Source organism: Didymella exigua (assembly GCF_010094145.1).
Source record: "Didymella exigua CBS 183.55 unplaced genomic scaffold M421scaffold_7, whole genome shotgun sequence".
Taxonomy (NCBI): Eukaryota; Fungi; Ascomycota; class Dothideomycetes; order Pleosporales; family Didymellaceae; genus Didymella; species Didymella exigua.
In genome coordinates, this window is record NW_022984781.1 from 541,840 (window position 1) to 555,351 (window position 13,512).

At 54.4% G+C, this 13,512-nt stretch overlaps 4 protein-coding genes across 4 annotated transcripts; 1 reads left to right on the forward strand and 3 right to left on the reverse strand.

The window, feature by feature from the left end:
- Nucleotides 1-363: 363 nt before the first annotated feature.
- M421DRAFT_418321 (uncharacterized protein) lies at nucleotides 364-1,213 on the reverse strand. Its single transcript, XM_033591741.1, has one exon. It carries the CDS (start codon nucleotides 1,109-1,111, stop codon nucleotides 437-439), a length of 675 nt encoding a protein of 224 aa, XP_033451096.1. The 5' UTR covers nucleotides 1,112-1,213; the 3' UTR covers nucleotides 364-436.
- A 2,107-nt stretch (nucleotides 1,214-3,320) lies between these two features.
- Nucleotides 3,321-4,648, reverse strand: M421DRAFT_418323 (solute carrier family 25 member 38). Its single transcript, XM_033591742.1, has 2 exons — nucleotides 4,494-4,648; nucleotides 3,321-4,406 (listed from the first exon to the last, which is right to left on the reverse strand). Exons 1-2 carry the CDS (start codon nucleotides 4,528-4,530, stop codon nucleotides 3,457-3,459), a joined length of 987 nt encoding a protein of 328 aa, XP_033451097.1. The 5' UTR covers nucleotides 4,531-4,648; the 3' UTR covers nucleotides 3,321-3,456.
- Nucleotides 4,649-4,777: 129 nt separating this feature from the next.
- On the reverse strand, nucleotides 4,778-5,156 carry M421DRAFT_418324 (uncharacterized protein). Its single transcript, XM_033591743.1, has one exon. The coding sequence runs from the start codon at nucleotides 5,063-5,065 to the stop codon at nucleotides 4,799-4,801; it is 267 nt and encodes an 88-aa protein (XP_033451098.1). The 5' UTR covers nucleotides 5,066-5,156; the 3' UTR covers nucleotides 4,778-4,798.
- Nucleotides 5,157-9,185: 4,029 nt separating this feature from the next.
- M421DRAFT_90651 (uncharacterized protein) lies at nucleotides 9,186-11,502 on the forward strand (the record flags this gene model as incomplete). The annotated part of the gene is made up of 5 exons (XM_033597879.1): nucleotides 9,186-9,358; nucleotides 9,441-9,676; nucleotides 10,116-11,109; nucleotides 11,169-11,276; nucleotides 11,325-11,502. The coding sequence occupies 5 exons, from the start codon at nucleotides 9,186-9,188 to the stop codon at nucleotides 11,500-11,502; spliced, it is 1,689 nt and encodes a 562-aa protein (XP_033451099.1).
- Between the last annotated feature and the right edge of the window lie 2,010 nt (nucleotides 11,503-13,512).

Genomic DNA, 13,512 nt, shown 5'->3' on the forward strand with positions numbered 1-13,512 from the left:
AGTCAGGTACACCCGACGGGATGATCGCCGTGCGCTAGGGGATGTTCCAGACAGCTTTCGGCATTGATCCTTTGATTCCTGGATATGGAAAGTATCGTGAACTCGTCGAGCGCTGCGACCGGGTGCAACCATGGTTGTGGGACTCGCTGGGGAACGTGCAGAGAGCAAGCGAGCATTCCGATAAAGATCACATCACAACATGACTAAATCCCACCGCGCTAACGGTGAAAAGAGATGAATCATGTTCTGGTCTATGTCATTCATTCAGTCGTTATTGTCGTTAAACCCCGCCGTCATCGTCCACTCATTATCAATGATGTAGAAGCGCCGAAACAAAGAAAGAAAAGCCAGTCCTCAGACTAGCCAAGGTATAAAACCATACAATCGTCTGCCATAACAATAGCCTCCAAAACTCATGTTCGAGAAAAAAAAAGCATCAGTACCGCGCGCCCATAGGCGGCGGCGGCATGCTGCCGTAGGGATTCGCATCCGCATAGCTGGTCGTAGGATACGGCTGCGCAGCTACAGGGTACGCATACATATTAGCGCCATTCATCTGTGGGTTCTGCATGCCATAGAGGGTGGTTTCGCGGGCCTCTCGTTCACGGCGCTCTCTCTGCTTTCTCCTCTTTCGTCGGCGGCTCTCCAGCTCTTTGACGCTGTGTCTTTGCTCATTCATCTCCTTCCACTCGCTGTACGCAGACTTGATACCGAGGGCGGCGATACCGACAGCTGCCGCGTCCTGGAGCATGTTCTTTGATTTGCGTTTTCGTGCTTCTTCTGGCGACATTTCTCCTTCGCCAACAAGCTTGCGCCGTTTCTCAGAAGCGACCATGGACGAGTAGACACCGTGTGCTGCGTGGATGGTGGCTACGGTCGCGAGGCCCGCGGTCAGGAGTTCCTTACCTCGTAGCTTTTTGCGCTGCTCCTCCATATCCGTCGTGCTAGACGAATCGCTGGACGCATCTCTGCCACCGCCGCGCTGAGAAGCCACACTTCTGTTTGCTCCCTGAGTGGCGAGCGCACCAGCGCCTGCACCTGCGCCTGCTGCCGCTAATCTGCGATCTGGGTTAGCCCGTGAAGGGTCATTCTGCTGGTAGCCATTATCCATACTGCGGCCGCGGCTGTACGAGCGATTGCGCCTACGAGAAGGCACGTAGCTGTCTGCACTGGAGGAACGCGAACGGTCACGCCTGTTGCGCGAGCGAGATCGAGAGCGGTCGCGTCCGCCACGAGACTTGGAGCGCACACGATCGTAGAGAGCCTTTCCTGCTGCGAGCACAGCGCCGGTGCCAGCAATTTTCGCGATGGGGTTGCCCTCCCTGTCCCTAGTAGGCGAGCCGGATCGAGAGCGTCCACGAGAGCGCGAGCGGCTGAAGATGGACCTGGAGCGAGAGCGGGAGCGACCATCTGGAGATTCGCCGCGACGGGCACGGGAGCGGGAGCGGGAGCCGTTGACAGCGCGGTTGGCAAGCAGACCGCCGAGAGCGGACTCGGCGACATGGCGCTTCTCGTGCTTGTCAGGGTCGCGGTCGATCAGGCCGTCGATACCAGCAGCACCAATGGCGGCTGTTGCAACGCGCTGACCTTTGGCACCCGTCCAGGCACCAGGAACTTTGCGGCTGCGGAAGGCTTCGACGGCTCCGGCTACTATGGCGGCCTTGGCGGCCTGCTCCCACTTCTCGGACTTGCGGCCGCCACGGCTGCGGCTGCGCGACCTCGAGCCGTATCGGCTGCTGCGACGGTCATCGTAGTGGCGGTCACTATCGTAGCCACGGTCGTCGCGACGGCGGTGCTTCTCGCGAGAGCGCGAGCGTGAGCGACCAGTGACTGCAGCAATGACGCCGCCTAGACCTGCCGCCTCGCCGAAGTCCTTGGCTCGGTCGACAATGGACTTGCGGCGCTGAGGCTTGGGGCGGTCGCCAGCGTATGAGCCAGCGTACGAGTCGCGGTCATCGTAGCGGTCGCGGCGTCTGCGGTCATCGTAGTAGTCATCGCGGTCGTCGTGGCCACGGTTCACAGAGCGGGTGCGACGCGGGGCGTATTCCTCGCGGTACTTAGTCTGACGGTACTCGGTGCCCGGGGGAGGGAAGTCGCGCGGGATGTCTTCGATGCTGTCCTCGCGCGCAGGGCGGTAGACGAGTGCCCCGCTTCCGCGTCCGCCGCGCTCAATGTACGTCGTCTCGGTGACATACTCAGGCTCGCGGTGACGCCGCGGCGCGTAGCTGTACTCGCTCATCGCAGGTGGTCTTCAGGGGCCTCAAGGTCCGCTGGGTAGTGTGCTTGGGTGGGCTAGGCAAAGCTTGAGGTCAGCGGATAGGGCGGAAGAGAAGGGACTGGAAGCATCGCGTACCGGAGCGCGTGGTGCGCAGTCCGTGCTCAGAGGCAGTCGCAATCAAGAATACAAGGGGCCGGCGAAGGACGGGACAAGGTGAGAGGGGGAGATGATCAGAGATCAGGTCGAGTGCGGCGGGGCTGGGCTCCTCGCCGTATTTATCAAGAATGCGGGCGGCGGCACACCGGGGAAGGTCCAAGGCGTAGATGACTGTGTGTGATGAACCCAAATGGGCCGGTCCTCTTGGCTTCAAGGTGTTCTCAGGGTTAACGTTGTGTGAACAGAGGCTACGAGTGGCGCGAGTACCGAAGCATTACTTCACTTGCCTGCAGCGGGTGGAGCGACGGGCAGTAGGCAGTAGTTTGGCAGCCATGCGCTACGTCATCGCCTGCAAGTTGCGCAGCAAGGCCGAAGCTGCGCCCAAAACCACACATCAAGGCTGCGCCTTCGAGGTGGCCAGGGTCTGCGAACCACTGTCAGCTGCTGGTGCATCGGTGTGAGAGGCCGGTCAAGATGCAAAGCCAGGTCAGCTGCGAACCGTTTTCCATCACCGAAGGCCTCTCCTGCGCTAAACAGTGTCGCTGACCTCGGCGGCTGCCGCTGACCGGTCCCATACTTGCACTCTGACACGATGCTTGACCTTCGCTTGACTATTCAGCTCGCAGAGCCTCATCGAGGGGTTCAAAGCCAACGGCCGGTGCACCCGGAACATGTTCGCAGCGTTGGGCTTCACTTTCGTGTTGCTGCCAGCTTAGCGACTCGATGACGATGCCAGTGCAACCTGACAGGGAAGGAGTGAGACCGCGTGCTGAGCTCGTGCGATTGGTCATGAGACTTTACAGGCCCCATCCTCGAAGTCTGACGTTTTTGTCAGGCACAAGTCTCGTGGCCGATCTGTCGACGTGCCCAACACCGGCCCTTCTTGACCCTGCAGGGAAGACTTCTTTGTTATGAAGAGGGTTGGCAGGTACTAGAATGATGATGTCGAAGAAATTACTTTTATCAAAATTTTGAGTCCTTCATACATCATTTGAGTGTAGAGGTATCGCCTATCATCATGCAACCGTCCAGAACGCCTGGCCAACATGCAGATACAAGACACTGTACATATCATGAAACGCTCATACCTTGCTCTCCACCTTTACGGATGAAGCGCCCTCAACCTCCTGCCACCCTCTCTCAGCTCTGCGAATCAGCTCCTCGTACAGCGTCCACGCAAGCGCACTGCTGACTGCTTTCCTCGCAATTCTGATGCCCAGTCCGTCGAATAGACTCCGCGGTCCTTCTTCAGCCAGCATCTTCTTGCCCGCCTGCAGCAGGTTCGTGTATGTGTCCGGCATCAGCTGGATCCTGGTCTTGATCGCATCAAACGGATTCGTGATGGTCGTGCCGAGTCCAGCGGCTGCAACGCCCGAGATGAAGTTGATACCCGCGCTCGTGCTGTTAGAGAGCTTTGCGCTTGCGGAGGGGTCGGCTGATTCGATCTTGGTCGCGAGGGCTGAGAGACGACGCTTCGATTGCTCGTAGAAAAGGACATAGAGACCTGCGTAGGGCGCATCCCGCACTGCTGTTGCGCCGAAACCTGCAAAGAAGCCCTTGAGGCCTGTCGTGCGGTAGATGTCCCTTGTTGCGCTCGCCATGCTCGTGTATGCGTACAAAGTGCTCTCATACCGCACTTTCAGCACGGTGATTGGCATCATGATGAAGCCTGCCCAGGTTCGCGCCGCCGCCCCAGTGGCTAGATTTGCAGTATTGCTCAGCTTTGGAAGAGAGGACGAGTGGTCGCCCGTCACGATGGCTGCATCAGCGCGGCCAGCTGCCAGCAAGGCTGCGCGGCGCCTGAGCGCATTGAGTGAGGAGAAGTATATCGCCGAACCGCATCCTGTACGTAGTGTTGAGGGGAGTGTACCGCGCCAGAACTGTCGTATAGGGTTGGGCCCGCTGGCAATAGACCGGATCGTACCGAGCAGCGTGCTCGAGCGTGACTGCTGGACGCGGGTCTTGAGTAGGTCGGCTGGCTGGAGAAGTACGGCTGAGAGAACGCCGGAGCTCAGGCCGGCGAGGAAATGAACTGTAGATCGTGTCAGAGATTACTTTTGCTCGCGAGTGGTGTTGAAGAGCTGAAGGAAGAGCTGCAAGCTCAATGCGGAAAGCTTACATGAAGACGACGAGCGCGACTTCCCTCCATCTGACATTGCCGCGCTGTCGATGTGTTTATAATGCTAGCGTATTTTTCGATGCTATGTGAAGCATCATGAGGATGTATGAGCAATGCGGAACGGTGTAAGTGGGTGTTGCAATCGTGCACAAGAGGATTTGGCTTTGAATTCATGACGTTTTCGACGATACCGCATGTGCCCGAGAGCAGCGGCGATCGGCAAGCCGCGGTACAAATCACCGACAAATGAAGGTCAACTGCTTGTAACTCCCACGTCCAACTTTAATTCTTGAAGTGCACGTTTTCTAAGCGGTCGACCTCCTTGCCGCCATTGTATCTCTGGCATATTTGCAATGTCCTTCGTCACACTGGTCTGGAGAACGCAGCGACTGAGATGAACTCAACAAGTGCAAGGTAGCATGACAGGACCCGTCGCGGTGAAGATGTATCGGATGTACGAAGGGAGGAGTAAACATCATCCACAGACTAATTGTGTGCCCAAAAGTAAAAGCGTAGAGGACTCTGTGCGTATATACAAACATCACAGCAACCGCCTTCATTTCCGTACTCATACTGGTATCGTTGTTGCACTCGCGGTCCTGATGCTGGTTCTCGGCTGGCAGACTGTGGGACCTTGTTACGCAAGAGAGCGGCAACTTGTCTGCGGGACTTGGAGCTTCAGCAAAGCGGGCATCAAGATTCGAGCGAGTATATTCGGGCTGAGTGCATTTCTTGCTGAGTCTCTCACGATGCAAGTTGCGTGACTTCTGACAATTAGTCCAGACTGATAGAGTGGGAAGACTATGTGTACTGCTGCTGCACGGTGAATGATCGCTCTTGCCTTCGTGGCACCGCAGCGTGGTTGCGGTCCCACAAGACACCCGCATCGAGTCCATAAGGCTCTGTGAATACTTATCGTCTATTAGGCCTATAAACACAGCGCAGTCCCTGTTGTCCTGAAGGGAGCCTAGACCCACATCGACTTCCAAAACTGATGGCTGCTCACAGAATCCGATCTCCAGCTTACATCGCCTACTGAAATCGTCCTGCTCCAGTAGCTTCTTCACTGCTATGGCAAGCATCGAACCAATCTAAGTCAACAAAATCGCTGCAGTGATCATCCTTTGAATAATATCGAATCAGCCACATCGTTTCGATGCGCGCCCGGTCCCGTCGAGGCGAGATGGACATCGTCAAAGTGACTCTCCATCAGACTCGGTTGTAATATTTGAGACCCGAGACGATGCGATAAGTACTTTTTAATGTTTGGACCGTTATCACAGGCTATCATGCGGATTAGTGCGTGATAGTACACATCTCCATACCAATCAAGTCAAAACTCCCGTCTCCCGAACGTCAACGCCAGCAACATATCTATGATACGACCCGCGCTTAGGCCCAATTCAATCCTGAAGTGGAACGAGTGGTGAACAATCCATGCATGGATTATACTCACCAGTCCTCTACTGCATCGATTGAATTTGGAGTCTACAATAACTGCTCCTACTAACGGACCGGGCGAATAACGGCCAATACAAAGAATTAGTTTCCGACCGACAAGACCCGAATACCAGTTCCAGCAGCGGTATGACAGCTGAGTAGCTCTACATCTACAGCTATGGCCAATCGAAGGTAAACAGACTTCATTTATGGCGGAGCAAAGGCCAGGGTGACGATTCTTGATATGGAAATGTTCCAAAAAGTTGATAGCATGCTGATAATGAATTTACTGCAAAATAGAGGGTTCTCTTCTCTTCAGTAGTTGCTTGCCAAGTGTTCTCTAGGTAATTTGTTCGCTAGGAGGCGATCAGACTTGCGTACTCTTCGGAGCTGTCGTGATGTAAGTTGGCGGAAATTGCGCCTTACTGCGCCTGGTGCGTAGTATTCGGTCCATCGATGATTGGCTTTGGTCCTGCAGCCTGCATTCATGGTCTTGCTCTCGATCGATTTAGCAAGTTGGTTTCTGGATAGCCTAGGGAGCTTGATGCAACAGAAGGCTGTCAAACTGTCTCGTGGATTCCACAAGAAAAAGGTGGTGCAAGGTATCGAGGATCAGAGCTGTCCCTTGATGGTCGAAATGATCATGGCAAATGATGCAAGGTGTTTTCCGCCTGGCAAAATTTGCTCTCATTGGCCACAGTCAAAGACTTTTTTATGTAGTTCTGAACTGCAGGCGGTTGGCGTGCGACACCTGCTACACATGCGCGAGAATGGCTCAAGGGACATACAATTAGGCGAGTATTCCGTCGTGGAAACAACTGAATTGCTGTAGGACTTGATATCCTCCACTGGCGCTCGAATGGTTGTTGCTCAGTCGCGTGAGGGGCGCTGTCAAGCACAGGTGCACTGCCAACCGATAGATACATCGTAGACTTGCATCCTGGGTGCTCGTGTTGCGTATTGACAATTCGATGAAGATTAAATGTGGCTAGACTCTTGTGCCTGCATGAGCTGCTGCAAGCCTAGTGTGCGATAGTGCATTGTGAAGTAGTTCTGTGCACGCTTGTAATCTGTAGTCCGTCTGATGTGTCAGATCTTTGCTGCGGCCGCTTGACACGAACTGAACGTTGCACCGAGCCTTAAAAGTCCAGATTGAAGGCAACGGGCATGTTCCTGCTATGCAAAGGATACGGCCTCTGAGTCGATCTCAAAGCGGTACTAGGCCTTGCTCGCGGGAGTCCTGCGTTGGCCGTAGTCAGCTCATCCTTCCGTAGAGCTCATGCGATCGTAATTGGCCCATTCTGCAGTGCATATTACTGAATGCCTAATGACATGACTTGAACAAGCAGTAGCCTTCGAACTATCTTTCGTGCCGAATTCCGGCTTCCATACACTCGAACTGTGTGTAAGGAAGGAAATTAGACGTGGGAAGTTTCCGTGCATACAAGCCGGCGCCGGCGCAGCGTGGCCAGGCTGACTTTGGCATCTCACAGACATCGACAATCAAGGCTCCAGTATCTCGTACGCCAACGCTCGTTACCTTCGGGCAAAGAAAGCAGACGCGGCAACAAACTTTTGAAACCGCGCCAACAAAGAGTCCTCCCCTGCAACAGACTGGTGCAGGGGTGATGCTGCCACGTCGATGGCATGGATTAGGATCTGCATAGGCAACAGTGTCGACTCCTGATCTACGCGACTTACTTTCTCATGTAATTAGCTCTAGTAATCTCCAGCTGGACGGCATGAGCGTGATTGAGCCGCATGGCGTTTGGGACTGAATTGCTCAACACAACAGCAAGCTACGGCATGTGCACGCGGTGACGTTATGGAGGTCAACTGTCACGTTCACTCACATCTAGCAACTGCTGCCGGACTGAGTTCTGTGGATGGTTGCTTATGCTGTCGCTGTTTCTATCATTCAGGTCATCTGAGGTCGGCAGCGACAGCGTGACGTGATCGAGATACTTTGTACGGGACCGTACCTACCGAACGGGCCGAGCCGACAGGTTTGACATAAGATAGCATGGTCGCTGAACTCTGAGTCAAAGTTCGAGAATACAGTCGTGATTCCTGCAGAAGGTATCCCAGCTGCCTGGTCCGACAGAGTGTACACTCGCTCTTAGGTACCAGCATCCATGCCAGTGGGTACATCTGCGGCCTAACGGATAATCTCGAATCTTGTAACCGTCTCTGGCTCTTGGGCAGGATCCCGCCTACAGTCTTGGATTAAATGTACATACAAGTAACAGAGTTCGTGTTCGATGCGGAAGTTAGCGCCGGACCTATCCTGGAATCCAATATTGTGGCTGAGCAGTGCGCACGAATGCAGATGCTCAAACCCGCGACACAGCTGCGAACTATCTCGACGATATGGGTTCTGATGGTGTTGCGGACTTCAATCACGATGCGCGAGACGCGAATGACTTTGACAGTGTATTGACAAAGGCTCAACCAGAAAGCCTCGCGGCGTACTGTAATGGTCGGACAGACCCATCTGAACATTTGACATTGCAGCACGAGGCTGGCAATGATCTCCATTCGACCCCTCCACAGACGCAGGCTAAGAAATGAGCGTGGTCCGTCTCTGCATAGAGGGCGCATTCCTCACAGATGCGAACGCAGTACCTCATCTAAGGCGCATGAGCGAGAAGAGCCGTCATCTTCGCCGAGAAGCCCGTGTTTGATTCCTGCAGTGTTCGAGGAACCGAGGATGTCGACGGCCAATTCATGGGCTTATGATACTTGCAGTGTGCGTAACAAGCAGTCTGATTGAACTTTGCCGAACCGCTTGAAGTAAAGTCGTGGATGTGCAGTGGCACCATCTATGGTCGCGCTGACGGGCGCTTCGGTGGAGGCGCTCGTTTGCGGACAAGGAGCCGCGTAATGCACAAAAAGACCCCTTGATATCGGAGTGATCTGGCTTGACAGTTCGTGCGTTAAGAGCGACTTGGTCTTATACAAATGTATTTCCGCTCTTTTTCGCATTCCCCGCACATTCGACCGCTTTCGAGCGTCATTCGACTCTGGCCTGTCGGCTTCACCTCAGATTGAACCTTATATCATATCCACCACTGCAACGGCGTGCCTCACAGCGAGTGGACCAGCTTGTATGCATGTACGCGGAGCTCCAAGCACTGCTCACAACTGTCCCCCGCTCATCGCCATCGCTGCCGAGTCGCCCGCAGTCAGCCTTACTGTCCTGATACCGCGGGCGGAGGTGTCAGCCGTGGCTATAAGCTAAGCCTTTCCGCTATGACGAGGTATATCAAACAAATGGAGAAAGAAGGCTTGCAGTTGGAGCTACTGGAGGACGGCACCCGCATATACTTGCGCCTGCGTAGGAAAGAAAGGGCAATGTCCCCAAAGGTCCAAGGTCGATGTCGAAGTAGACTGGGAATGCAGCTCTTCCATCCTTGCCCGGGTGGGTAAGCTCATCAGTCTGGGTCGGAAGCTCACAGGCCGACTGCTGGCATCCTTGTGTCGCCTAAGGAGTTACTACACCGCCAGATCCAAGCATTCACAGCCGGCCACGGGGGTGATGTTGCTTTTCCAAGCTCGTATTGCAATGAGAAGAGCCTGCTGTGGCTTTGCCGGCTCCACCATGAACGTTTCAACGGGAGTACATGAACGAGTCAACTTCAACCAAGTCCCAGCAAGTTGCGCCGGGGCTCGACGCGCAAACCTTAACGCAAGACACCAGAGCGTCAGTCGTTCAGGTGCGCGCGGCTGTGCTGCCGATTCAGGTTGGTTGCCGAATCTTCGTGTGCAAACACCAGTAGTGCTAATGCGTTAGCCAAAGTACCTTTCACCGGGACTAGAGTTCCGGCTCATCTTGCAGACCGCTGCCACATGTCGATAGAAGAGCTCGGCTCCTGTCGAGCTTTGACAGACACACACATCCTTTCGTCGAGTCTTGGCGTGGGCAGTCCTGCTGCACGCCGCGTAGTGTCCTTCGTGTCCCAACCTGGCTCACGACCTTCCGCGCTCCCCCAGGTCGTCACGACGCACAACCACGCACCGTCATTCTCGTACTTCCGTCTCTTTCGGTCAACGACGACTCGCCCTTTCGATAGAACCTCAACTCAGTTTTTTCTTGACAGCATTCGGGGTCCACAACACTTTTCCGTCTTCTTTTGAGCCTGTCGTTGGCGAGCCTTTGACTCACCGCTTCCATCCTCAAAGCTAAGGTCCACGGCATCTACGCAGTTGGACCAGTCGCATTAGGACTGGACATCGGAAAGATGTACTGTCCATCCACCCAACCGCTTGATCCTGCACGATTTCTTGAAGCTTCAGCGCAAGCTCAAGCTCACCCCGGAAGCATGTCTGAATATCTTGTCGACACTGCAGATGATGGGGAGCAATGCAGCGATGACTCCAGCAACCCCCAAGACCAGCCGTGGATGACTGCAAGCATTCTCGATGACACTCCTTCCCCCGCGTCCAATGCCCATGAATCGATAGGAGCTTTCCGGCAATTGTGGGGCCAGGACCAGACGTCTCTGCTCACGGAAATCCAGCAGAATAACAATCTTCAATACCATGTTGCTCACTCAAGCAACAGTACGGCCGAAGATCGCCGGCCCCCTGAATGCATCGACCCCTCCGCTCTCACGATGCCGGATCCACACTATGGCTCCTCGCCGGGCTTCGTCGGATATGATGACCGCTACCCTCGCGCGTTAGCTGAAGACTGGAATGAAGGGGGCTCAACGATATGTTTCGGCGCCCCTGGGAACCCCAGCGACGATGACGCAGCTAAAGCCTGTGCTCGAACTGCGTTAGAGTATCCTTCCGCGATACCCGTGCCATTCGACAATCAAGATGAAAACTACGGAGGGCCAGACAGCAACTTCATTCCTGGGGTCCTTGGCCGACAGATCGGACACCGAGAAGCGCTGGGTGTCGATACCGCACGATTGATGACTCGTCTATGTGTGCGTAACGACGATGGCGGACACGCGCCTCTGCCTCCCAACGTAGGCTACGACAACGTGGCTGTGGATAGCAGTCAAGAAACGGTCTTACCGCCTCAATGCTTCGGCAACGTCCAGACCCAACAGAGCTTGGTTGAATATCAACAGCTGCCTGGGGTGATATTGAATGATTTCCAGTATGTCGTGTGGGAGGGCACTCCAGTGGACGTCGATCTGAACGTGACCGGCTCCATGTCGACGTAAGTATAGAGAATCTGGCCCGCCTATGAGCGCAGTATAGTGTATTGACGTGGTACAGGCGCAAATCAAGCGGCTGGCCTCATCCTGAAGTCGTCTCTCAGCACTCTGGTGATGCACCTTCGCCACCAAGTACGGCAGCAAATACGGACGGACTGGATTGCCCTAGGTGTGAATGCATGTTCACCGGCAAATGGCAAAAGCCTAACCTTAACAGGCACCTTCGCCTCAAGCATGGTGAAACCATCGTACAATATCCGTGCGAAGACGATTATTGCACACGACGGTTCAACAGGAAGGACGCTAGACTGAAGCATTACCGCAAGGCGCATCCACACTTGAGCCCAGGACCACCTGTGTTACGGGGCTCGCCATCGTTGCCCGAGAGTGACTAGGCGGACCTACATCGCATCCGAGGGGGTTATAATCGTGTCATTCCCTCTGAGCACTAAGGCATCGATGACGGTGTGATGTTCAACCTTGAGGATGCTGAAGGTGCCCATGGCTGTCAAGCATAAGTGTCGTTTCGAGATCGTCCACAGCCAGGCTGGTACCGATTAGGTCACCATTACGCTGCCCGTCACCGCTCAACGCTTAGCTCTTTACCCGCCCTTCTTTATTCATCTTTCTCGTCGTTCTCGAATACAACGGTTCAGGGTTAGAATCTTGATTGCGATTGCTTCCGGAGGACAGTAAAATCATCTGCCAATGCCATGAATCTTTTCCGTTCACGCCCGCTCTTATACTTCTTTAGTTGTCCCGTGCCATCCGAACCCCATGTCGTCGTTGGAATCGTCTTAGTAGATGTAACAATTCTTTTGGTGTAGTTCCAGACGTTCGGCTGCGTCGGAGAGCAAGGCTGCTGTTGACGTTGAGTGTTCGTGCTACCGATAGAGATGCTAAGAGTAATCAGGCTGACAAGAGGCAGGATGTTGCGATGCATGCCGTTAGAATAGAACCATACGCAGGCATACGGTCGTGTTTGCAAAGGCCCAAAAGGAAGAGGAAGACATGCTTCTGGTCTCAGGATGGCTGTGGGGAGACCCGGTGGAGCGTCGATGGCAGACCGGATCTGCGGAAGGGGTGTAGCGGATGTTATGAAGGGAGCCGACCGAGCATTCAAAGCTCAATAATGGACTAGAGCTATCTCCGCCCTTGACCCAAGATCGAGGCAGGCCTGTAGTCCATCGTCGGTGAAGGGAGTGGCGGGATTGTGAGTGTTAATGTATCTGTAAAGAACAGGCAGCGAAGCTTCGGTGTTGCCTCACAGAAACCGAGGGGACGGGTGACATAATGAGGCGTCCTCATACCATGTCGTAAAGCAGCGCCATTATTGGTGTCAGAGTGGTCGATGGTTTCGAAATTTGGAGTGGAGTTGGTCGTGCTGAGTGGTCTTGGCGCAGGTCAAGGCGTTGGGCAATCAAACCGGCACAAATAAGGCTCGACGTCGCCTGTCTATGCTTCCCTAGAGGGTTTGAAGCAGCAGCCTCCTCCCGCCTTGAATCTTTTTCTTTTTCGTCTGGGCAGTGTGCGTAAGGACGGATCCTTGTCTAGCATTTTCTGTTAACGCTAGACGCTGCGGGGCGGGAGGGAGGTAAATCGTCGCCTCCACTGAGTCCACTTTGTTCGACCCACAAACTCCAATGATTAGTACGAAGTACATACATGTAAATACTTACCCGACTGTTACAGGCTGTGTAACGCCTTCTCCGCTAGCTCTGACCGCTTCGCCGTTGCGTATCGATGTGACTCGCAGCTTCTTGACAATTCCTGCAGGAATCGGACCTCCAGTCCTGGCTTCCACAACACCCCTCATGCCACGACGACAGTAGTATTACATACAATCGACAGGTCTTTCGGATGTCACTTGTGCCTAACACGATGAAGCAATGTCAGCACTGCAATGCTGTTGGACGGCAGCGTCACAGTAAGCCTTAGCATCCATCCTCAATAACCTTTTGCACTGTCCCTCGTTCCGTTTGTCGTTGGACATGACCATGATAACTACGAGCGCAGTGATCCGTCAGTGACGCATAACACGCGATTCTGATGGCTCCCGTATGGGGACCATAGTCCAATAGGAATTTGTTATCCGGAAACCTTGGCCGTTCCTGCAGACGCCTCTTTGCAAGGACCTACACGGACCTTCACCGGGTCTCATTCCATTGAATCAGTTCAGCATTGTCTGTTCGAATTAGCAGGTGTTATCTGCGTGGCAAAGCTCAGCCTCAACTCGCCGCCGTCAGCTAGGAGGCCGAATAGCTTCGGAACGCCCGAACACACCCACCTTCAGTCAAACATCCGGGAATTTTGAAACCCCGAATTTTACTTACTTCCCGCACCAGGTTCAAGATCGCGAACTAACGGCGTCGCTGTCTTGACCTGCAGCAAGGTTTGCGCATAAA